This window comes from Chiloscyllium punctatum, chromosome 38, assembly GCF_047496795.1.
Source record: "Chiloscyllium punctatum isolate Juve2018m chromosome 38, sChiPun1.3, whole genome shotgun sequence".
Lineage (NCBI taxonomy): Eukaryota > Metazoa > Chordata > Chondrichthyes > Orectolobiformes > Hemiscylliidae > Chiloscyllium > Chiloscyllium punctatum.
This window is the reverse complement of record NC_092776.1, coordinates 37362456-37389169: the sequence shown is the minus strand read 5'-3', so window position 1 is coordinate 37389169 and position 26714 is coordinate 37362456. Positions and strand designations below refer to the sequence as shown.

Sequence of the window (26714 nt, the reverse complement as noted above, 5' to 3'; positions counted from 1 at the left end):
TCATAAAACCACTTGTGGACTGCTGGTTGAGAAATTCTACACAAGTTTCCAATTGAGATTTGAAAGAAGCCAGTGTCAAGGAATGTCAATAAAGCTATGAGATCTTTCGCCCTACAGGAAAAGTGTTTTCTCCCAAGCCAAAAGTTACAGAATTGCCTGAAGAAAGTGGCAGATGTTGGTGATGGTTTCTCAATCAGACACTCTTTGAAAAGATAGGCCCACAAAGATCCACCCTGCTAGAAGAAAAACAGACTGCAGAAAAGCGGAGCAATGCTTAAAACAAAATAAAGCAGTTGAAAAGGGAATTAAAAATTAGAATACAAAACATTGGCAAAATTAGCAAAAAAAAGATAACAGGCAGCTGAGGGGAAAACAAACACTTCCAGTGTGAAAACATGTGTCTTTGCATCACTATTTGCAGGCTAGGAAGAGCAGAAGTGTTGCTTCCAGCCCCCAAACTTACCCCCACCTCAACCTCTTCAGTAGACCATCTCAATTTTTGGCAATTACCACCCAAATAAATTGTGGGCAGAGGTTGGGCTCAGCATCAAGGTCTGTACTTCGCAAGCCCAGTTCCTGGGGTTTGGACAACCAATTCCCTTGCTAGGAATGGGAATTCAGAGAATGCTTCAGAGAAAACCCCATTCCCCTGCCAATATCTACACCCAGCCAGTAAAACAGAGTGTGTCAATGAAGCTGACTTGTGGATGACAAACCTGTCAAAAGACAAGAGATGCTTGCTATTAAGAAATGAATGAGGTGGGGAACAAGTGTACCATTTCAGATAGCAACAAGCTTCCCATGCAAATTCTACACCTTCTGCTATGCATTACATACTTCATCTTTAAAGCAATTAGATCTTTTTTATGTCCTATGTAGTCATTGTTGTTGGTTTGTTATCGGATATTAGGAACAAGAGGAGACCATTGTTCCACCATGGCTGATCTAGGTCCTGCTACACATACTTGCGTTTGGTCCATATCCCTTAATACCTTTGCTTAACAAAAATGCATCTCAGATTTAAAACTAACAATTAATCTAGCATCAACTGCCAATTGTGGAACAAAGTTCCAAACCTCAACCATTCTGTGTGTAAAGGTATCTCTCCTGAATAGTCTGGCCCTAATTTTTACACTGTGCTCCCTAATTCTAGAATCCCAACCAATGAAAATACTTTATCGATCTACTCAGCCCTTTCCTTTTAGTATCTTGAAACCTCAATTAAATCACACCTAACCTTCAAAATTCTAATGAAAACAGGCCGAATCTTTCGTTATGGACCAGACCAAACTCCCTTTAAATATATCAAGGAGGTAACCTTAACCCTAATTTTTATCTTATTTAAAAGAAAGTATAAGGTGCTGTGTTCCAAATGTAACTCGATTGGTCACATTACTCAGCTTTAAGCAAATCACACTTTACTTTTTCAAATAGTTAAAACATAAACAAAGAAAGAAGAACTGTAAGAGAGTGAGAAGGTAAGTGAGAGTAAGAGAGCAAGAGAGCAAAAGCTAGACAGACAGAGAGAGAGAGAGAGAGAGAGAGAGATTGGGAGTGGGGGTAAGAGAACGCAAACATTTTGTGCAGCGGGGGAGATGTATGGCAGCTTCAAAACCCCAACAACTTCTGAAAACTAAACTAATACCCTGGTTTCTCAAAATCTACACAGCAACAGCTACATACTTCTGACATTATGTTCTATGCTGGTTTTAACAATTTCTGTCTTCATGCCTCAATACAGAAAGCAGCTATGCATGATTATGCCAATTCAGAAAAGTACAAACTACAATGACACAGTGTGTACACGCAATTTCCCCACAATGCATCAGCACCATCAGCCAAAAGGTACATTGGAACATTCCACAGTTTCCACCAAAAAATTTTTCAAAGTTATTTTGAGAAAAGCTAGACAATAAATTGTAAAATATATATTCTGAAAATATTTACAATGGTGGTTTATTTAAAACAGAAACTATACTGACATGAGATTAAAGAATATTGTTACAACTTTTACTCGGTTTTCTGGAAGATTCATTCAGTTTCAGTAATTCGTTACAGCAAGTTATCTATGTAGATGAATTTTTTTCAGGCTATTTGTAGTTTCAACATTATATGTCAAGAGTTAAAATGACAAATCCCTAATATTAACCTTTTTGTCAGTTTGTTTATTTTTTGACAAAGAGCAAAGGAGCAGAGTTTGCAGAGCTCCAATTACTATATTTCATCAAATGTCAGCAATTTGAAGCACTGTGTTTTTAAAAGACCCAAGTCAAAACAGGGTCGATATTGGACTTTGTTGCATTCATTTTCAGGTGGTAAATGTGTTTTCCACCATGAAATTGGGCCGGTGTCCTAAACTTGAAAGATGCCAGAAATAGATTTGACAACTACTGAATCAAGTGTTTTTTCCAGTCAAGAATTCCTGGCAGCCACTGTGAATATGTTAATCAGGGTCAGTTTTAGGATCTCTTCATGAAATTGATTTTCTAAAAATGCATTCTTGGGATGTCACTGGCAAGACCAGAATTTATTGCCCAAACCTAATTATTCTTGAGCAGGTTGTGATGAGCTGCCTTCTCAAATAACTGCAATCCATGTGGCAAGCACAATGCTCAGACTTTGACCCAACAACAGTGTACCAACCACCATCTAGTGCCATGTCACATTGGTGTCCGATTTGGAGGGAGCTTACTGTAGTAGCATTCCCATTCATCTGCTGTTATTGTTCTAGGTGATGAAAGTCACCATCTTAAGATTCTGTTCAAGCACCTTGGTAAATTCTTGCAGTGCACATTGTTTGTCATGCATTGCTGGCATTGTATACAAATCATGGAAGGACTGAATACGTTGTTGATTAATCTTGCATGGAGTCTGGCAATTCAAATGATATTGCAGCTGCACCTATACAGACAAATGGAGAGTAATCCATCATAATCCTGACATGTGCCTTGTGGAAAAGTATTAGAGATTTATTTGTGGGCAGCATGGTGGCACAGTGGCACCCGGGTTCAATTCCCGCCTCAGGCAACTGTCTGCGTGGAGTTTGCATATTCTCCCCGTGTCTGCGTGGGTTTATTCCGGGTGATCCGGTTTCCTCCCACCCAAAAATGTGTAGGTTAGGTGAATTGGCCATGCTAAATTGCCCATAGTGTTGGGTGAAGGGGTAAATGTGGGGGAATGGGTCTGGGTGAGTTGCTCTTCGGAGAGTCGGTGTGGACTTGTTGGGCCGAAGGGCCTGTTTCCACACTGCAAGTAATCTAATTTAATTCTCAGCTTCTGGTCTACTCTGGTAGCCACAGTATTTAATGACTGATCCAGGTAAGTTAGTGATCAATGGTAACTTCAAGATTGCTGAAGGAATTCAGAATGACAGTGCAATTGAATGCTTAAAGGAAATTTCTTGATTCTCTTTTCTTGGAGATAATCCTTTGTGGACTCTGGAAGTGATTGTATATAAACATAACTTCCTAGATCTTGCCATATACAGAACTAAATACTTCAGTATTTGAAGAATTGTGCATATATCCAGCACGATACAATCAACAGCAAATAACTTCACATTGATGTTATGTTAAAGGGAAATTATTCAGTGAAGCTATTATAATGGTTGGACCAAGGACATTACCATTAGGAATTTCAAAAGCAATGTTCTAAAACTGAGATTTTTGATTTCCAACAACCACAACAATTTTCCTTTGAGCTAAGTTTTACTCCAATCAATATGTTTCCTTCTATTCCCATTAAATTCACATTTGCTTGGGTTCCTTAGTGCCACACTGATGTCAATGTCAGTCTCTCTTGCTATGCCCTAACTGAATGTACTACTGGACAAGTCAGATCCCAGAAGGAGGCCTTGCTTGATCAGCCAAGTGTATATTTTTTTCTTTTGTTTAGTTAGTTGCAAGGTAATTAGTCAGGGACATTCACACAAAGCTGCAGATTTTCTTGAACATATAACAGAAGTTTATCACAACGACAAAATATCCAAAACAATTGAACAACCTCACATCACATGGCAATATAATCTTTTAACTTGATTCTGGACCTATATGTTCCAGAGACTCAAGTCCAGAGAAATTACTTTCCATATCTCAATTCTTAACTGTGCTACTTATCTGAGTTCAACTATTTCTTAGCCAGGGACTATGAAGGCAATCTAACAAGTCTTTTCCAAATCCAAAATGAACTCTTCCAAACATTTAAGAGCATTAACTCCCTGTCCTAATAAGCTACAACTAGACTCTCCTGGTTTGGAAGGTGCACAACTATGCTTCTGCTGAGGGAACTTATTCCTCGAACTGCCTTGGATCTTTCTTCAATGAGACAAATTAAATTGGCTTCTAAATGCAACCAAGCTGATCTAAGAAAAAGGACTTAATCCAGAACTGAATTTTAAAAAAATATATAAATCTTGCTCATTCTCAAATTTTCTAAATTGAAAACATATTTATGGCTACACTTGTTTACTTCTACCCTTTGTAAACATCGCACTATATAAACATCATACCCTTGGCACCACTGGAGTTGCACTTACCCGCACTCTGATACATACTGGATTAGGTCACTCTTCTGGAGGGAATCTCCAACCTTGCTTTTTCTGAAGGAAAGTTGTCATAAAAGTAACCAACAGCTACATGCCACTGTGTTGAAATTCAAATTCCAAAAATAACATTAATATGCATAAATTATAAATTTATTGTCAGTCTCACCTCATCTCTGCATTCAACTCTTATGTTCATATTTACAACAAAGCAGTAACCCATGTCTGAAGTTGAATAGTCCTTCGGGAACTCAAACTAAGCAAGTTTTTGTTGACTAAGTGTTACTTGATAGCACTATCAGCAACAGACTCATGGGAAAGTAATAGGCTCAGTTACTCAGCAATATAATCATTCCATCCATTTTCACCAATTTCCAGCCAGCCCCTGAGGTTGTATGACTTTGTGTAAAATTATGTCTACAGATTACTGTTTCATTTGCACAGCCATAATCTGCTTATTGAAGCCTGGTTGAGGTTCCAGCTGAGTTGCTCAGTTCTTGACCTCAATACAGCTTTAATCTGAAGATGAACAAAATAACTGAATTAGAGAGCTGAGGTGAGAATGACTGAACATAATGGTTGCACTTGACTGAACTTGGCCTCAAAGATCCCTAGCAAAACATCACTCATTGTGAATCAGATAAAAAATTAACTGCTGGTTGAAGTCTTACTTGACAACAGAGGAGATGGTTGTAGTTGTTTGCAGTCAATCATCTGTATCCCAGGACATCGCGGCAGGAGTTCCTAAATTAGTATCTGAGATCAACTGCGTCATCGCTGATCTTCCCTCCATCATAAGCGGAGAAGATATTTGCTGGTGATTATGCATTCCTGTTCATGAATTTTGATACCATCCAGGACAAAGTAATTTTGATACCATCCAGGACAAAGTAATCCACTAAATAGGCACACCAGCCACCAGATTTAACATGCACTCCCTCCAGCATCAATGCACATGGGCAGAAGTCTGAATGCAATACAAGACACACTGTAGCAATTCATGAAGGCTCCTTCTAAAACTACAACCACTACTTTCTTTTTAAGATGATATTCATGTCACTCTCAAGACCCTGTTTCATTGCCTTCCCTAGCTACACTTAAAGTAAGTGGCTTGCATGGCATTTTCAAAGGGTCTACCGCACTGCTGTAGACCTGGAGTCACATGTACACCAGGCCAGGTAAGTTCTGCAAATTTCCTTCCCTGGAGGTCATTAATGAACTTGATTTTTTAATGGTTCCATGATACAAAAATTGAAATTGCTGGAGAAACTCAGCAGGTCTGGCAACGTCTGTGGAGAGAAAGAAGAAGTTAATGTTCTGAGTCCAGTGACTCTTCTCAAGAGCACTTCTGAACTTCAGAATTTCTGAGATAGGGTCACTGGGGTCAAAACATTAACTTTCTCTCCACAGGTCTGCTGAGGGTTTCTGCAGCAATTTCTGTTTTTGTTTCACATCTTCAGCATCCACAGTTCTTCCTTTTATGTTAATGGTTTCTTGGTCATCATGACTGAGAATGGCCTTCAATTTTGACATTTATTAACAGAGTATAAGGTATATAACCTGCCATGGTGAGACTTTCACATGTCCTCAGTAAATTTACCTGGGTTTCTGGATTACTAATCCAGTGACATTATCACAATAGTAACCTGAAAATACTAGCTAGAAGGGCAAGGGCAGATACATGAGACATCATTCCCAGAAAGCTCCTCTCCAAGCCATACACCATGCCTGATTTAGGACTTTTTCACTGTTCCTTCACTACCACCCCTTGAGAAAAGGAACAGGAAGTGACTTCACCACAGGAAATGACATCGCCAACCCAAAGAAACCCAAACATATAAATAGAAAGCAGGAATGTTCAACATTGCTTTGCCTGAGGCCCACTGAAGAGGTTACCTAGTAGGGTATCGAAATGTCTGGAAATAAAACTTGCAGCTCAGCGAGCAAACTTACATCCAATTGCTAAATATGTTGACCTCCTCATCACCACGGCTTCAGGTCAAATCACACTGCTGTAATTTTCTAAATCTTCCAAATGAAAAGGTATTCATAACATCAATCATTACATAGGAAATTACTGTTAGGGTTCCCTCCATTATCAAGTGCTAAAATGGGAGATAATTGCAACACAATACTGCTACCTAAAATCCTGTGGTAATTTACGAATTTTCTTCACATTAACAAAAAATATTTTGGAATGTCATAAGAATGTTCTGTTTCTGGTCCCTTAATCAGCTGAGCCACGGGGAAAACACTCAGACAAACATTTAAATATTTTGATGCATAAAAAAGGTATTGTCATTCAAAGCAAATTTCTATTCAAAGTATTTTATTACAAACTTGCAATTCACTTTGACAATAAATGACAAAACAGTAAATGGATCTATCTGTTTTGCAAGTAAAATACCAACAAATATAATAAGGTAATGGTGAATTGAGCAGAGCAACAATCACTCAAAGGAATCCTGTTTATGTGGATGCCAAGCTCATTTTATTGCTCCGTATCAATTGTTTTGTCACCATTTTGAATGTATTTCCTTCTTAGAAGCATGGACAGAAAAATCTAATAATTTTTTGAATAGATCAGATCTATAGTTACTTGAAAATAGAATAGCTATATCATTGATTAATGGAATACAGACCAAGTCATATCTGACCCAAAACCAGAAATTCCTTGAACCATATGGTTCTCTTAACAGTTAAGTACCTTCCTAGCTCTTCTGTGAGCCTGGAAAAGCAAGAGGGTTTCCCATCATCACTATAAGCAAACCTACATCTGATTACACTTCCACACTACCCCCTGTACTCCAATCTTTCCACATGCTCCCCATCAACCTACGTAATGTTATCCACCCCAGCCTATGATAACTCTCACTCCCCTCTTGATTAGTCTCCACTATCTTGCTGAGTCAATCTCTACATCCCATTTAGGTTGGGTGGGTGCAAGTCTATTGCAATCTCCAAGATCAAATCTTCCTATCTCAATTATCTGCCTCAGATTGCTATGATTTGGCCCATCAATCACCTCACTGACCCAAACTCCATAATCTACTGCCACAGTCCCCTGATTTTTCCATCCACATTCTCTTAGGCCTGGCCTCACGTGTCCCATCTCCACCCCTCCACCACAAACCCCACTTTGAACTATCCACCCATCCCCACCAACTAGCTCAGCTGATTTTTCCATCTCCTATATCACCTGAATTTCCACAATACCATCCTGATTTACCCTAGCTCTGCTCAATTCACCATTACCTTATTATATTTGTTGGTATTTTACTTGCAAAACAGATAGATCCATTTACTGTTTTGTCATTTATTGTCAAAGTGAATTGCAAGTTTGTAATAAAATACTTTGAATAGAAATTTGCTTTGAATGACAATACCTTTTTTATGCATCAAAATATTTAAATGTTTGTCTGAGTGTTTTCCCCGTGGCTCAGCTGATTAAGGGACCAGAAACAGAACATTCTTATGACATTCCAAAATATTTTTTGTTAATGTGAAGAAAATTCGTAAATTACCCATACATTTTCCCTAACCCCCAAAGACAGAACACACCCATGAAAATAAACCCAATAAATAACAACCAATACAGCTCTTAGAGACAGGGGATCTTGTATAACCAACCAATCACACTTCTTTCTTCCGGCCATGATAACCTAAACTTCAGTAGCTCTCAAATTCCCAAAGATTTTTGACAACAAATTAGAAATGAATGTTTCCCAGACTGTCATTTGGTAGTCTAGAACTTGAGTATTGCAAAGAAAGCCACATATTGTCTTGGACAAACATGAAAATTTGTCAGAGTTATCAATGCACAGGGGAAACAACACTATGCTTTATGACAATGGACTATGGATTGATTGGTCCAGGCTTTGCCATGGTGAATGTGCACTGTTATCATCTACTAAAGGCTGGCATAGCATGCAGAACCAAATCAAAACTAGGGAACAGATGATGGTTTTATATATTAATGAACTGATAATTGGTTGAAACCTAGGTGCATAAATATGGGGAGCATATAATCAATGTTGTTGGAAATAGTGATGTGTGAGATAGGAATACAACTCTAACAATTGTGACTGAACACTGTCTAATCAGCACTTCAATATCTGGGATTTGACAATGGTGGCAGATGTTGATTGCCTGTTGGGAAATCAAGGATTGAGAATTTAACACTATTGAGAAAATTCAGGAAAGATGGCTATATCTAAACGGGAAGTATTGCAATAGGCTTACCCATTCTGAAAATGAATTCTTTGATATGCAAAGGAACAAAGATAACGAAAGTATACCACGATAACTGTCATACCCAAGAAGAAACAAGGAATAAGCCAAACAGAGAATGCTGGAGAAGCTCAGCAAGTCTGGCAGCATCTGTGGAGACAGAGACAAAGTTAATGTTTTGAGACTGGAATGACTTCTTCACAACATCACTTTGGACCTGAAACATTAACTCTGTTTCTCTCTCTATGGCTGCTGCCAGATCTGCAGATTTTTTCCAACATTGTTTGCTTCAGATTTCTAGCATCTGAAGTATTTTGCTTTTATTTGAGAATAAGAGATAGCCTTGACAATTATGACACTATTGCAAGATAAGTCAATGTTTTATTCAGAACTGAATCCTAATGATTTGATTACTGATGGTGCCTTGAGTAAATTAATTTTCACGGACAAAATTTATCTAAAAGATAATTTACTGTTTCTGAAACATAGTCAAATTTAGAATGATTGACAATAGCGCAATAGAAAAATGCACAACAGAATTCAGTTTATTGTACACAAGATTAAAGAATTTGCAGCTAAACATTTGTCCATTTGAGTTGGCATTTATATTATCAGGCAATGTAAAAATATCAAATATAAACTGACTTGTTTTGATGGGAGTTAAATCTGCAAAAACACAAATTGTTGGAACAAATATTGGCAGCATTTTTTTAAAAAAGAATCTTAAAGCACTCATTTTCAGTTACGAACATGCCACAAATGGGACAATCAGCCATATGACACAAAATGGAGCCACAACGTTAACAAGACCATTTTTGATTCGGATCACAGGAGACTATACAAAAGAATAAAACTTGAAGAGGTGAGGACAGAAATGCTTTTGACAATTGTGTGAAGTGAAGACAATGTGGAAAATATAATAAAAAACAAACTGAACCTTAGAAATGCCCAATGGGCAGCCTATTGATGTTTAGGAGTAATTCAAAGTACCGTAATGCCATGAACTGCCCCAAACAGAATAACAGTGTTTGAAACTCAGATAAAAAAATGATAGATCAGAGAGAGAGACTGGAGACCTGGATCAAAGAGAGGGCAATGTATTGGTCACAAGATGTTTCTGTCCAATGATGAATGTATTAGTAGCAGGATCTTTCAATTATACAGTATTCAACCCCAGATGCAAATCTTCAATGTGTGGAAATGACTCTCCATGTAATAAGAATCAGAACAAAATGAAGGAATTTGACAGCTTTCTACCCCTGCCCTGGTTTAATATGTAGGGATAATAAGACAGTAAAATCATGAATAATTCCTTAGTCAGCATGGAAGCAGTGAAAAACCATTGTTATGAAGTTGGCCATTGATTTAACAAAAGTGCAGTGGAAACTTGATATAAAAAATAAAACAGTTTATGTATTTGAAAAATTTGCAAAATTGCAATTTATAAAGCACTACTACAATGGGATAAACCTCTCCAATGAAGATATTAAGGACACATCATCGACATGGAGGCAGAAATTTAGAAGACAGGAATAAGGGAAGGAATGAAGAAGACAATAACCTTATGGAAGAGTGATTTGGAGATGCCGGTGTTGAACTGGGGTGTACAAAGTTAAAAATCACACAACACCAGGTTATAGTCCAACAGGTTTAAGTGGAAGCACACTAGCTTTTGGAGCGATGCTCCTTCATCAGGTGATAGTGGAGGGCTCGATCATAACAAAGAATTTACAGCAAAAAATTTGAAAAATTGATTGTCTGTTAAGCTTTTCATCTGTTAGAATACAGTGATAGTTTCACTTCTTTCATGGGTAAATCACAAAACCTTTTTTTATAAAAAGTTGCATTCTCGGGTTAGTTGTTAACAATGGTGATAGCTAGAATATGTTGAAGGTGTTAGCCCCCGTGTTCTCTGTCTATGCCATGATGTTAAGCTTGATTCTAATCTAAAAAGTGAGATATCAGAGTTTTACATAAATTCATGCAGTTTTTGAGCTCATCGTTCCACATGAATGCATGCAGTTTTTGAGCAAAGTACAATGTAACACTGCAAGTACAAATTCATCCCACAAAATATATGTGTGCATGTGGATCTTTGTCTGTGTGTGTGTGTGTGTGTGTGTGTGTGTGTCTGTCTGTCTGGGGTAGGGGTTGTGAGTGTGAGAAAGTGTGTGTGTGTCTGTAGTGAGTGCAGAGTGTCTTAAGTCTGTGAGGGGGTGCATGTGTGAGTGTGGGAGTGTGTGTGTCTATAAGGGTGTGTGTGGGCGTCTGTGTATGTGTCTGTGTGTACCTGTGTCTGTGTGTATGTGAGAGTGTATGTGTGTAGTGCAATGGTGATCACCTGTAATGTGACATGAACCCAAGGTCCCGGTTGAGGCTCTCCCTATGGGGACCGAACTTAACTATCAGCCTCTGCTCGGCCACTTTTCTCTGCTGCCTGTCACGAAGTCCACCTTGGAGGATGGTCACCCAAAGGTCTGATGCTGAATGTCCTGGACCACATTGTACACCAGGTACATTGATGACATTTTCTTCCTCTGGACCCATGGCGAGGAGTCACTGATAAAACTACACAGTGACATCAACAAGTTTCAACCCACCATCAAACTCACCATGAACTACTCTCGACAACCTGTCTGATTCTTGGACACATGCGTCTCCATCAAGGATGGACACCTCAGCACCACACTCTACCGCAAAGCCACAGACAACCTCACAATGCTATACTTCTCCAGCTTCCACCCAAAACATATTAAAACAGCCATTCCCTATGGTCAAGCCCTATGCATACACCGGATCTGCTCAGATGAGGAGGAACGTGACAGACACCTGGAAGTACTCAAGGATGCCCTCACAAGAACGGGGTACGAGGATCAACTCATCGACCACCAGTTCGACGTGCCACACCAAGGAACCGTAATGACCACCTCAGGAGACAGACACATGCTGCAACTGACAGGGTACCCTTCGTTGTTCAGTACTTCCCAGGAGCTGAAAAATTACGCCATGTTCTTCGTGACCTGCAACACATTATCAATGAGGATGAGCACCTCACCAAGACCTTCCCCACACCTCCACTACTTGCCTTTAAACAACTGCCAAACCTCAAACATATCATTGTTCGTAGCAAACTGCCTGGCTCTCAGGACAACTCCATACAACCCTGTCATGGTGGACGCTGCAAGATGTGTCAGATTGCGGACATAGATACCACTATTATGTGTGGGAACGCCTCCCACCTTGTACATGGCAGGTACTCATGTAACTCAGCCAACATTGTCTATCTTATACGTTGCAGGCAAGGATGCCTGGAGGCATGGTACATTGGGGAAACCGAGCAAAGGCTACGACAACAGATGAATGGGCACTGCACAACCATCAACAAACAGGAGGGTTCCCTCCCAGTTGGGGAACACTTCAGTGGTCCAGGACATTCAGCATCAGACCTTCGGGTGACCATCCTCCAAGGTGGACTTCAGGACAGGCAGCAGAGAAAAGTGGCCGAGCAGAGGCTGATAGCTGTGTTCGGTACCCATACGGAGGGCCTCAACCGGTACCATGGGTTCATGTCACATTACAGGTGATCACCATTGCACTACACACACACACACACAGATACTCCTACACACACACTCTCACATACACACGGACACAGGTACACACGGACGCGCACACAGATGCCCACACACACCCTTATAGACACACACACTCCCACACTCACACACACACACCCTCACAGACTTAAGACACTCTGCACTCACTATATACACACACACTCACACTCACAACCCCCACCCCAGACAGACACACATACGCAGACAGACAAAGACCCACAAGCACACATATATTTTGTGGGGTGAATTTATACTTGCAGAGTTACATTGTACTTTGCTCAAAAACTGCATGCATTCATGTAGAACTCTGATATCTCACTTTTTAGATTAGAATCAAGTGAAACATCATGGCATAGACAGAGAACACGGGGGCTAACACCTTCAACATATTGTCTAGCTATCACCATTGTTAACAGCTAATCCAAGAATGCAACTTTTAAAAAAAGGTTTTGTGATTTACACATGAAAGAAGTGAAACTATCACTGTATTCTAACAGATGAAAGGCTTAACAGACAATCAATTTTTCAATGTATAATTTCAGTTACATCACGCAGTTACATTGCTACAAACAATGAATGTAATTTCAGTTACATCACACTGTAAATTTTTGCTATAAATTCTGTGTTACGATCGAGCCCTCCACAATCACCTGAAGAAGGAGCGTCGCTCCGAAAGCTAGTCCACTTCCAATTAAACTTGTTGGACTGTAACTTGGTGTTATGTGATTTTTTAACCGTATGGAAGAGAGTAGTGATAGATGAAAGATCTATAATGTATGCCAAAGGACATCATCACAACCTATAGGAAATCTACCTTTATCAAGGGATTTCAATGAGGTGATGGCTATGGATTTAAAGGTGTGTGTTAAAGGCAAACACAATTTTATATTTTGTAGATGCGGCAACTAGATTTATTTAGCTGACAATAATACATTGTAAAGGTAAGAAAATAGTCATAAATAAGGTAATGTTAATGTGGATTAAGATGAGACTTAGACCACCAGCAAAATTCCTCAAAGATAGTGGGTGGAGAAATGGAGGAATTTGCTAGTGATGAATTTAGAGCCTATGTATGCAAATAAGAACACAATAGTTATGAAAACCGCAGCAGAAATCCCTTTTAGTAATGTGGTGTACAAAAAGAATCAAAGTAATGGATATGACAGCTCACAAAATTTTAGCAGATCAGCTGCATTGTTAATTATCAACTGCACTGGCACAGACTGTCAGTGTTATGAAGTTTATGATGTTCAAAGGATATACTCTAGATTCAGGTAGAAATCCTAACGTTCCATCAGTAATAGTGAATGGGCCCCAGCTTGGGGAAAGGACAACAATTAGCTTTACTTTTTGGAGTATTTGAATACTCCCCTTGCAGACAGAAAGGCTAGAAAGTCAAAGTCTAGAAGAAATCAGCAAGTTTAAAATATCATTAAGGCTATGGTTTACTATAAGAGAGGGGCTTAAACAGTAGAGAAACCTAGGAATGAGCATTGGTAATAATGGAAAGATAATGATTGTATATCACTTCCGGGTATAAATTTCAAAGTTACAGATTCCAAAGAAGTTATAAAGTTACAAGGAACCAGATATCACTCATGATTATTTATGTGTTGCATAGCTATGAGGAATAGATTGTCACAACAACAGATCATTAGATAAAGGACATACAAGTTCTGAAGATCAAGATGATGATATGACTGAGGAGCGGACTAGGCCATTTGGACCATCAAGCTGCTCTGCCCAGTCCAGGAGGTCACAGCTAATAACTCAATTTTCCTGTTGTTTTCCCACAACTGATTCCTTTATGGATTAAATATCAGTCTATCTCGACACAACGACACAACCTCTATAGCCCTCGGTGGTAAAGAATTGCATAGATTCACCATTCTCTGAGAAGAGATTCTTCCTCATCTCAGCCTTAAAAGGTCAACTCCTTACCCAGATTATACACTCTGGTCCTGAACTCTTCCACAAGGCAAACAACCTCTCCACATCTACTCCGACGAGTCCCCAAAAATCTCATGTTACAATAAGTTTGCCTCATTCTTCTATACTCACATGAGTACAAGCCCAACCTACAGAACTCTGTTCATAAGAAAAACCCTCCATACCCAGGATCAATCAAGAGATCCTTCTCTGGACTGCCTCCAATGCTTTGAAAAGGGGAACAAAACTATTCACAGTATTCCAGGAGCAGTCTGATTTTTTAGTTTGAGCATGACTTCCCTACTTTTATACTCCATTATCCCTAAAGTAAAAGGCCAACATTCCACTTGTCTTCTGTACAGACCATTGAATTTATATGTTAGCTTTGTGTGATTCATACATAAGGAACCCCAACTATCTGTGTTGTAGCTTGTTGCAGTCTTTCTCCCTTTATATAACATTCAGCTCCTCTATTCATCCTGCAAAAGTGCATAACTTCACATTACCCCACATTACATTCCATCCACTAGATTTTCGCTCATTCAGTTAATGCAGTTATATCCCTCTGTAGTCTGCATCAACCCCATTATTTGCTTCCCAACCTACTTTTGTATTATCTGTGAACTTGGCAGTATTATGTTCATTTATTATGGTAAGTCATATAAGTCATTAATAAATATGGTAAATAATTGTGGCCTCAGCACTGATCACTATGGCACTACAATAGTTCCAAATTGACATACTGAAAATGCCCTGCTTATTTGAATTCTGCCTTCTATCTTTCAGGCAATTTTACATCCTGTCTAACATACTACATTCAATAACATGGGCTTTTATCTTGTTAAGTAGCCTCATGAGTGGTAACTTATCAATCTTTTTTGAAATCTAAATATATTGCATTTGATGATGCCACTTAATATATATTGCTTGCTCCCTCTTCAAAAGAATTTTACTAAATTGGTTAGGCATGATTTTCCCTTCATAAAACCATGATGGGTCTGCTTTATTTTATGCTGCATTTCTAAATGCTTCAATATTACACTCTGAATGAATGGCTTCTAACATGAAGACCTATGTAAAGTATCTATCAAACTCTTCTGCCATTTCTTTCATCCACATTATTATTTCCCCAGCCTTATTCTCAATGGGCCTATGTTCACTTTGACCTTTCCCTTCCTTTTTACATGATTTGCTAACTTAACCCTCAACATTTGCTTTCTCCCTCCTCTTTTTGTTTTATTTAATACTTTCTCAATTCTCTGGAGATGTCTAATCTTTGCTACAATGCACTTTTTGTTTTAATTTGATACCATCCTTTACTTGAGTTGAAAAGGGGGGGTGCTGGAAATGCACAGCCGATCAGGCAGCATCCAAGGAGCAAGAGAGTCGACATTTTGGGCATAGGCCCTTCATCAGTGCAAGTGCTACCATCTTCTCTCTGCTATCTCATACTCACTCTGCCACTTTATTTATCCTCCCACCAGACCTCATGGTCTACCATCATTTACTTGCTTGGTTAACCATGATTGGTTGAAATCCTTTCTAGATTCCTTCATTCTGACAAAGATACATCTATGTTGTAAGTCATGACTTACTTTGTTAAATGTCTGCCATTGTTCATTTTCAAATCCAGTCCATCCAACTCTGCCCTCATTCTTTGTAATTATATTCAAGGTTATTCTTGCATTTACATTTTGTACAATTGTTTCTAACCCATATTTCTCATTTTCAAACTGAACGCTAAATTCAATATTGTTATTGTCACTAGCTAATGGATCTTTTATTCTGAGATTATTTATTAAATGTCTCATTATACACTACCAGATCCAAAGTACCCTGATTCCTGGTTGAATCCATAACACATTGTTCTCGAAACATATCCTGAATAAATCTGAGCTGAATCTTATTTTTTTTCAGCAAATTGTCAGTTCTGTTAAGTTTTTTGAAAAGTTTCTTGTCAAGAAACCTAGTGAGATCGCTTGCCATACGTTACCAAATTCACCTCAATACCAGTGTCTCCTGAGCCTAAGGTGTTCTTCACTGATTCTAGTCACAACTTACTATGTACCATTTCCAGAACAATTCACCAGTATATCCCAGAAATGGCCAACATTCCTGACACTGGCATCATCTTTAAAAAGACATTGTACACCTGGACAAACTGATAGACTGGAGGAGCCCTGCACTTTTGCCCCAGAGAAGACTTTCTGGGTAGGGACTTGGATGATTTGGTAGATGGGATGGTGCCGATGTGAGATTTCCCTCATCGTTTAGGATGAACAGTCGAGCTCTCCATACAACACCATGCCAGCTTGGTTCAAGGTTGTCTGTTCAGCCTCAGCTGTCTGGAGGAATGCACATTCCTGTCAGAAGGTGGTCAATGACCTTCTCCGCTCTGTTAATGCAAGTGCTATCATCATCTCTCTGCTATCTCATACTCACTCTGCCACTGTATATACCCTCCCACTAGGCCTCATGCTATACCATTCTCACTACTGCCTGTAATAATCGCCCTTACTCACTGTCACCCACCACAACCCAGATAGCACTAACCCTGCATGCCCTACTCACTCGCTTGGGACATCTCCCTATCGACACCAAAGGTAATAGCTGTGTTATCTTCATCTTCTGTAATACCTGCTCCTCTCTCATTCCAGGAAGGAGGCATAGAGCATCAAAAAGACAAGCTGGGGGTGGGCTGGTCAACATTCACCTTCACGTCACTTATAACGAGAGCATCCTGACTCTGACTTACAGTGCCAGGACCCCCTGACTGAAATCTATTGCCCTTGGCTTGACTGAAGACTGCTGACATTCCTGACAAGTTTCCTGACTTTGCATCTGCGCTTACAGAACACCAATATCACGTTACTAGGAGCCTGGTATCTCTGGCAGAGGGGGGAAAATCACAGAAACTCAAGGTAAGGGATGCTATGAGGATCCAGGTAGTGAGTGAGCACTAGGGCAGCAAGTGAACAAAGTGGTCCAGTCCATGAGCAAGACATGGGGCGCATGCAACTGCTACCCACAGAGATTACCCCCAAGTTGTTGGTGTTCAGTATCCAAACTTTGAAGCAAGCAACAAACTTAAGTCACCAAATGCTCACCCTGACTTGCATAGAGAATTCTTGACATATAATTTGTTTGTGGCATGTGGAAGTGACAAAGTTGTATATTAATGAGGGAAGATGGGCATATTATAAGGTCATTAACTTGCAATAATCCCCATAATTGGCAACTTGCCAATTCCTAGCGGGAATCTCAGCTCAATGCCTGGAACTTACTTAAAACATGCAGCAAGTTGCTCCTGATATTGATATAGGCCTTGGACGTCTGTGCCATTCTGCTACATTTACCACCACTGCCTTGGTAATTCAGACCCCTATAAGATCCCACTCTGAGAATTCTTCCTTGTGGCCACTTCTGCTGATTTGATATTCCCCAATCGACATGAAGATTAAAGTCACTTATGATTAATGTTCTGCTTTTTTACAAGTCCTCATTATCTCCTGATTTAGTCTGTTCCAGTGTACAGCTACTGTTACAGAATCCACAGACTCCTAAACAGCTGTGTCTTTTTCCCCTTGTTATTTGATTTGATTTATTGCATAGTAGTCACATGTACCTAACTATAGTCAAAAGGTTTGTTCGCGAGCAGTACAGGCAGATCATAGCAAGCAAAGACATACAGATCATAAGTCGCTTTGACAGAGTGATGCATACAAGTTACAATTGCACAGAAGGTGCACGAAACAAAATCAATATTAACAAGATCAACATTAGATTAAGTTAGAGAGTCCATTCAACAGTGTAATAATGACAGGAAAGAAGCTGTTCCTGAACCTGTTGGTGTGTGTATTCAAGCTTTTGTACCTTCTGCCTGATGGAACTGGGTTGTAGGAGAGCATTACCAGATGGAAGGGGTCTTTGGTAATGGTGCAGCCTTTCTGTGGCAGCGAGAAATGTAAATGGAGTCCATGGATGGAAGATTGGCTTCTGTAATGGTCTGGCCATTTCTTAATTCTGTTCATTCGAATATTACATTTTCCAATCATTTCTTGTTTTGCATTTATTCTATCTCATACCAAACTAACCCACCAAGCTTTCCTTTCTTCCTATCCTTTCAAAACGTCACATATTTTGAAGACTTAATTCCCAGCTTTGATCTTATTAGTCATCAGTCACAAAGGGCAACTGCCAAAAGTGTGTATGAAAGTCAAACATTTTCTAGAAAGGTTACATCAATGCAATAATTATAAAAGCAAAGCAGGAAAGGCCTCTGGAAAATGTAACAACTGGCTGAGTGTACAGCAAGAGAGGAAAGAGGTTAGAGGTTAGGCCCATAGTGTGGGAACATGTGGTACAAAAATAGGAGGCAAGTAAATGCACTGCAAGCTCAGAGAGTGGCTTTTGAAAGAAATCACAAACCATCAAAAAACATCCTTGTAATAGAAGGAAGAGATCAATAAGAAACAGTCCAGAAAGAGCTACAGGGCAAGAGAGAGGTTGTAGTTTAACAATGTTAAGAAATGAAGTACAGGCTAGAAATTGTTTAAGGAGCATAAGTCCATGATCAGGAAATCTTAGTGTCTAGGAACTAACAATTGGTCAAATAATTAAGTAAGAATTACAAAGCTAGAGAGTATTTGGGGTGTTCACAAAGCTACCAAAGACAAAGACAGACAACCACAGGAAATAACATCACCAAACCAAAGAAACCCAAACATATAAATAGAAAGCAAGAATCATGTACACTGCTTCACCTGAGGCCCACTGAAGAGGTTACCTAGTAGGGTGATGAAACATCTGGAAATGAACCTCCCAGCTCAATGAGCAAACCTACATCCAGACATTGAAAGTTAAATAAATATCTACATGAGCTAAATTATCTCTCTAAAGTTTGACATTTCTCAGGTAGTTATGTTTTATTTAAAATTGTGCTGTTTCCAGTTTAAAGTAGCCTCTTCTATGTTTTATTGGCATGATGGGGGATGGGGGATGGGGGTGGGAAGACAGCTTTCTGGCATCTTTGTGAAACGTATGTGTGGAGTGGGAGCAATGAGTTTTGAAAACACTGCCATAAATGAGCATACAGTGGAATTTAAAATTGGAATTGAGGTTTCATGAGTTTTTAAATATGTTGTATGGAAAATCAGGCAGAATCATAGAATTCACTACACTGTGGAAGCAGGCCATTCAGCCCATTAAGTCCACACCAACCTTTTGAAGAGCATTCCATCCAGATCAATCCCCATACCCTATCCTTGTAACCCTGCATTTCATATGGCCAATCCACCTAGCATACACACGCCTGAACACTATGGGCAATTTAGCGTGGTCAATCCACCTAACCTGCACATCTTTGGACTATGGAAGGAAACCAATGCACTTGGAGGAAATCCACACAGACACAGGGAGAATGCACAAACTCCATTCAGACAGTCACCTGAGGCTAGAATCAAACCTGGTCCCTAGCACTCTGAGGCAGCAGTGCTAACCACTGTGCCACCCAGGGAGAATGGAGAGAGCCAACTTGTATCAGCAATTTCATTTGGAAAATTTAGCCCTGTTAGTGTTAGTCAGTGCAGGGTCTCGCAAATAAAAAAGAAGCATTTTCCAAATCTGAAATAGCGGATTTCTGTAATCTAATTAGACAGCTGCATTGGCTGGCCACCCAAATAAGGCCAGGTATTAATTTTGAATTCTTAGAAATTCCTCAATTCCAATTTTAAATTTATGACTGTGAAAATTCAAATGTGGAGGGTTCGTTTTTCCAAGATGGCAGCAGCAGAAGCAGGATAGAAAGTCTGTGCCCGTACACTCCCAAAGGCTGCATTCTTCTTTTTTTTTGCCCTATCTCTTCATTTTTCTTTTGCAAAGTGCACCCTTCCTTCTACTCTGTGGCTGTGATGGAGGAAGGTGTTTGTGAGTGCCATCTGGAGAGGCAGCTTGGTGAATGGCCAGAATGGCCACAGCTTTACCGAAGGCTTCGTCATCTGTGGGTCTGATGCATTGCCCCTGGCAGCGGTGCAGCGGTAGCGGTATGGTAGTTCTGGTTAGTTCCTATTGGCTATGGCAGCAATGTGGTGACTTCGGCCAGTGACAAAAGTGGCAACGGACTGATCACTGGTACCTCTGGTCTGTCGCTCCCTGCTACGGTGGCGATGCAGTTGCTTCAGTATGTGCTTTGGCTGCGGCAATGTGGTGGGTTAGGTCCAGAAATCCTTGCTTTGGTGGCCTCACAGGTGGCTTCTGCAGTGTCTTCCTATAGCCACTCTGTAAAGCCAAGAGCCGTGGAGGGAACTAAAGGTAAACTTTGTCCTAACTGTGTCTCAATTATTTTTTTTTCTCACATAGAGTCATAGAGATGTACAGCATGGAAACAGACCCTTCGGTCCAACTCGTCCATGCCGACCAGATATCCCAACCCAATCTAGTCCCACCCACCAGCACCCGGCCCATATCCTTCCAAACCCTTTTCTCATTTCTGTATTGTGTGACTTGTACTCATCTCATAGTATTTTCACAAATAGAAGACACAATAAATTGCTGTACTATTCTAAATGCTATTCTATATTATTCAAACAAACAAAGCTTGAAAAAATAATTGGAGCTTTGTGTTTTGAAATTCCTACAATTGGGTTATGCCAGAGATATGAAAATTAGTTTTATTGTGATGCATCTTATGTGAATCCCTGTGATAGGTTCTGAGGTGTAGGAAGTTAAAAATCACAGAACACCAGGTTATAGTCCAACTGGTTTAATTGGAAGCACGAGCTTTTGGAGAGCCGCTCCTTCATCAGGTGATTGTGGAGGACACAATTGTAAGGCACAGAATTTATAGCAAAAATTTACAGTGTGATGTAACTGAAATTATACATTGAAAAATACCTTGATTGTTTGCTAAGTCTCTCATCTATTAGAATGACCCTGGTAGTTTCACTACTTTCATATGGAAATCACAAAACTTTTTTAAAAAGTTACAGTCTCAGGTTAACTTTAAAAATTGGTGTCAGCCCAGATAACGTACTGAAGGGATTCACCCCCGTGTGCTGTTGTCTGTGCCATAATGTTTGGACTGATTTGAATCTAAAAAATGAGTTAACAGAGTCTTTTTGAGCAAAGTACAATGTAACTCTGCAAGTACAAATTCATGCCACTAACATATATGTCTATGTGGGCTTGTGCGCGCGTGTGCGTGCGTGTGTATAGGAGTGCCTGTGTGTGTGGTGGGGAGGGGTTGTGAGTGTCTGTGAGAGAGAGTGTATATGTATGTGTGTGTGAGTGTGGAATCTAAGTCTGTGAGAGGGTGTGTGTGTGTGTGTGTGTGTAGTGCAATGGTGGTCACCTGTAGTGTGACATAAACCCAAGGTCCCAGTTGAGGCCCTCCCTATGGGTACCGAATTTAGCTATCAGCCTCTGCTTAGCCAATTTTCGCTGTTGCCTGTCCTAACGTCCGCTTGGAGGATGGTCACCTGAAGGTCCAAGATCGAATGTCCTGGACCGCTGAAGTGTTCTCCAACTGGGAGGGAACACTCCTGTCTGTTGATTGTTGTGCGGTGCCCATCCATTGCTGTAGCCTCTGCTCAGTTTCACCAATGCAGCATGCCTAAGGGCATCCTTGCATGCAGTGTATGAGATAGACAACGTTGGCTGAGTCACAGGATACCTGCCATGTACAAGGTGAGAGGTGTCCCCATGTGAAATGTGGTATCCATGTCCACACTCTGACATATCTTGCAGCGCCCACCATGACAGGGTTGTATGGAGTTGTCCGGAAAGCTGGGCAGTTTGCTATGAACAATGATCTGTTTGAGGTTTGGTGGTTGTTTAAAGGCGAGCAGTGGAGGTGTGGGGAAGGTCTTGGCAAGGTGATCATCCTCATTGATAACGTGTTGCAGGCCACGAAGAACATGGTGTATATACACACACACACATACAGATTCTCTATCTCAAAAACACTCACAATCCCCCCACCTCAGACACACACACTCTCCTACAGACACATACACTCCCACTCCCACACTCACATGCACCCTCTCACAGACTTAGACCCCTTTACACTCACACACACTCTCTCACAGACACTCACAATCCCTCATCTCAGACACACATACACACACAATTACATTTGTGGCATGAATTTGTACTTTCAAAGTTACATTGTACTTTGTTCAAAAACTGCATGAATCTATGTAAGGCTCTGTCAACTCATTTTTTAGATTCAAATCAGTCTTAACATTATGGCACAGACAACAGCACACAGGGGGCGAACATCTTCAACACATTATCTGGGCTGACACCAATTGTTAATGTTAACCTGAGAATCTAACTTTTTAAAAACGTTTTGTGATTTCCATATGGAAGAAGTGAAACTATCATGGTTATTCCAACAGATGAGAGACTTAACAAACAATCAAGGTATTTTTCAATGTATAATTTCAGTTACATCACACTGTAAACTTTTGCAATAAATTCTGTGTCTTATAATTGTGTCCTCCACAACCACCTGATGAAGGAGTGGCACTCTGAAAGCTAGTGCTTCCAATTAAACCTGTTGGACTATAACCTAGATGTATGTTTGCTCACTGAGCTGAAAGGTTCATTCCCAGATGTTTCATTACCTTACTAAGTAACATCTTCAGTGGACCTCATGCGAAGCAATGCTGAAAATTCCTGCTTTCTATTTATATGTATGGGTTTCTTTGGGTTGGTGATGTTATTTCCTGTGGTGATTTTATTTCCTATGGTGAAGTCACTTCCTGTTCCTTTTCTCAGGGGGTGGTCGATAAGGTATAACTCAATGTGTTTGTTAATAGAGTTCTGGTTAGAATGCCATGCTTCTAGGAAATTAACCTTTCAGCTCAGCGAGCAAACCTACATCCAAAACCTCAACCTGAGCTACAAGTCTTCTCAAAACGTGCTAGGACCATAACCTGGTGTTGTGTGATTTTTAACTTTGTACACCCCAGTCCAACACCGGCATCTTCAAATCATGAAGTGTCGGAGAGTTCATAACCATTCTTTGTGAAGGGAAATTAAGTATTGCCCTTTAACCAAGAAAGCTGAAAAGACTAGGAGGGTTGTAAAAAGTATCTCAGCAGCAGAAAATCTCACTGTCATTAAGGTGGTAAATACAGTATTTTTTGAGTGAAAATATTGGAAGAAATTCAAAAAAGTGATTGAACAGTAAGGCCCATTCAATCCTACATAAATAACAACTCTGAAAAGACTGAGGGTTAGATATTGCAGTTTGAAAACAGACAATGGAGAAGGGAGAAACATGCAAATTGAATTGGGTGGATGACAGCGACTGCTTACTTTTCAAAGAAAGCAGAATCTCTAAGAAACACAGCAAGAAGAGTATTTAAAATTTGCATTATACTGGGGAAGTGTTGATGCATTGATGATGTCACTCAACTAACAATCCAGTATTAATCAAGTTCTGACGGAAAAAAAACAAGATTTATGGCTTAATTTTGTCTAACTAGCATTTTAACTTCAGGTATTTGACCTGCGCCAGTCAGATGATAACTAACAATTAGCTCTCAAACCTTATCTATTTGACTGGAGTACTAACCACAAGACATCTACATTGAGGGACTGAAGGACTACAATGAGATTCACACTCAGTAACAAAAAGGAAGATCGTGCATGGATCTGTTTGATAGATAGGGTTTATAAAGTCTTTAAGATGCAACCAAAAGAAGCTTTTAATGTAAATCAGATACCTAGTGGAATTGAGAGAACAACCCCAAAGCAATACTTATAGTTGCGGCAGGATAATTCAAGAGCGCAGAGGTTCCGGGTTATGAAGGACAAATTACCACAGGTGTCAAGAAGAATTTCTTTGCACAGAATGTACACAGAATGTAGTGCAAAGGTGTTCTAAAGGACAAACAATTGAAAGTATAACAATGAACCAATTTCAAGATGAAATAGTTAAATGCTGGAATGTAAAGGCAGCATATTTGGAATTACACAAGCATACAAGTTAAACATGTTGAAGGGTCTATTTTGTACGAAATAAATACAAATGTTTAACACAAAAACAAAGAAGAATAGATGATTTACATGAACTATTGTAAACATTTTAAGCAGCTCACCAGTTATTGTTTGAGGTGTAACCACAAGGAAGGGTTTGGATCCGGTAGGTGATGCAGGTTTAGTCACTGTTGATAATGCCACTGCTACTTGATTTGCTTTTAAAACAGGTATTTTGTGTCCTTGAAAAAAATTAACTTCCTCTGACTTTCCCCAGGTTGATTCCACAGCAAATGCATTATTGAAATATACCTGTGCACAACAAAAGAGTACATGAATAGACAATTCAGCAGTAAATGCTAGCATTAGTGTGAATAATTATATAGGTCATTGCTTAATATGTGACAGGTAGGAGACAAGCCTAATCAGGCCAAGCTCAGAGGAATAAATATATCTAAGCTGATCAAACGTTTCAAAGAAGTCAACTGATGTAATATTTACCAAACAACAACACACACAAATAGTTACTTTGCATTATTAAGTACACTTAATTACTGACTAGCATTAAACAAAATAATTCATTAAAATTATGCAGATGTGAGCCAGAAGCAGACTTTGATCTATTTTTGACTCTACGATGGAGGCCAACTTATTGCAGACTAATTAATTATTGATCATACACCAAGTATTTCTGAAACTACTGAACACAAATTTTGTAGTTTTTTGATGTTCAAATCATTCCTACTCATTCAAATTGTTCTCTGATTAAAACTATATTACCATCTTTGGTTTTGCATTATTCCTTCATAGGTTATTGAAGTTGCTTACAAGACTAGCCTTCATAGTCCATTCCAAACTCAATGTCGACAGATGAAAAAATATCTTATACATTGCTTAGTTGATGTTGTAATATATTTTTTTCTGCACATTAGTCTTTTGAATTGGCCATCTTTACCTTTCTAAATATTTCCTTTTCAGATATAGTTTCCATGATCCTTTCAAACAATATACAAAGAATCACTAAACAATAAATTGAACTTGGCAGTTATTGATATAAGTCATGTAGTAGGACTGTAAAAATCATAGCACAGCTGCTATGCCATTTGCCAGTAATGGCAAAACATCAGGAAACATAAACCTTTCTTCAAAACTGAGATCTGTTTCAACCACAAATCAAATCTATGAAATTAAGATTATAGAAGCCTTTTTGGGATAAATACATAACAGTTAACAAGTAACCAGTATACACAGATGCTAAAAGGGATGGGAAAGCCACAAAATTACCTTACGACTAAGATCTATTCAAAATAAGAGGAGTAAATGCTGTAAACATATTAAATATACATTTCTGAAGAGTGGAACATGTCAGTAACTATAAATGCTTTGTTACATTTTAACATTTTGGGCTTTTTAAAAACTTGCTGGATGAAATAACCTTGCAGACAATGGTTCGCCATTCCACTTCACAATCGAACTGAAAATAATGAATAAAAATATTTTTAACTTGATTTAAAAATGGAAACAATTTGGCATTCAATAAGAGCTGCATCAAAGCAGAAATGCTTCCATTGGATTGGAACAGTAAGTTATTAAAAAGCTTTTATCGCAAATAATGTCTCCATCAACCTTTCTGATGCATGATACATATGTATCTGAAGTCATAATGCACTTAAATTCCTCAATTTTAATCTACTATCACAAGCAGAGTTTTCTCGAAAGAACGCATTCTGTTAATTAGCTTGATGAAAGCATGTAGATTGTATTATATAACAAAACCAGTCAACAAATTTTAATCACTTAAAAGTCCTTCCATCTAGCTCTTGACTAGTATCACAACAGACAATTTATTATGTCTGTTCCATAATATTTGTTTCACAATAGATTTGAAACTAAATATTTTTCATCAGTAATCCAACATACCCAGACATGTACCCTTTGTAAGTAAGTTATAAGCTGATCTGAGAATATAATTATCTCTAAAATCTGATTTTTTTTAAAAATAGAATGGATTATGCAGCATGTTAAAACTCAGCTCTTTGTCTTGGCTGAGCCTTATGGAAGAAAGCCCCCCCCAAAAAATGTAAGGATTGGAAGGTGTTATCTTAACAATAGCAATCCTGGATCTCTATAACTTGATTGAGCTTGATTTAATCTCCAGAGTTCTCAAAGAATTTATATTTTGAAATGTATATATTTCTTCATCTGCATTCTACTTTTGGCAACATGATCCGAAGACACCCAGCACTACCACTCCTTTCAACTATCTACTTCTAATGTCAACAAACCACTTGTCCCATTCTTTGATTGTTCACCTGGAAGAATTTATGGCCAATGAGAAACACAAAGTCATTTTTGGCCTCCATCAACTCCATACTTTTGGGACCTGTTCAACTATTTAAGGCTGAATGTTCTGAGCA

General features: G+C 39.1%; 1 protein-coding gene across 3 annotated transcripts in view; it reads right to left on the bottom strand.

Moving 5' to 3' along the window:
• Positions 1 to 26714, bottom strand: part of tcerg1l (transcription elongation regulator 1 like) — a 739617-nt gene that overhangs the window by 668334 nt on the left and 44569 nt on the right. For all 3 annotated transcript variants that reach the window (XM_072557635.1, XM_072557638.1, XM_072557637.1), the window contains exon 4: positions 24420 to 24609. In XM_072557635.1, the coding sequence (XP_072413736.1) occupies positions 24420 to 24609 (190 nt within the window). The remainder of the gene's footprint in view (positions 1 to 24419; positions 24610 to 26714) is intronic.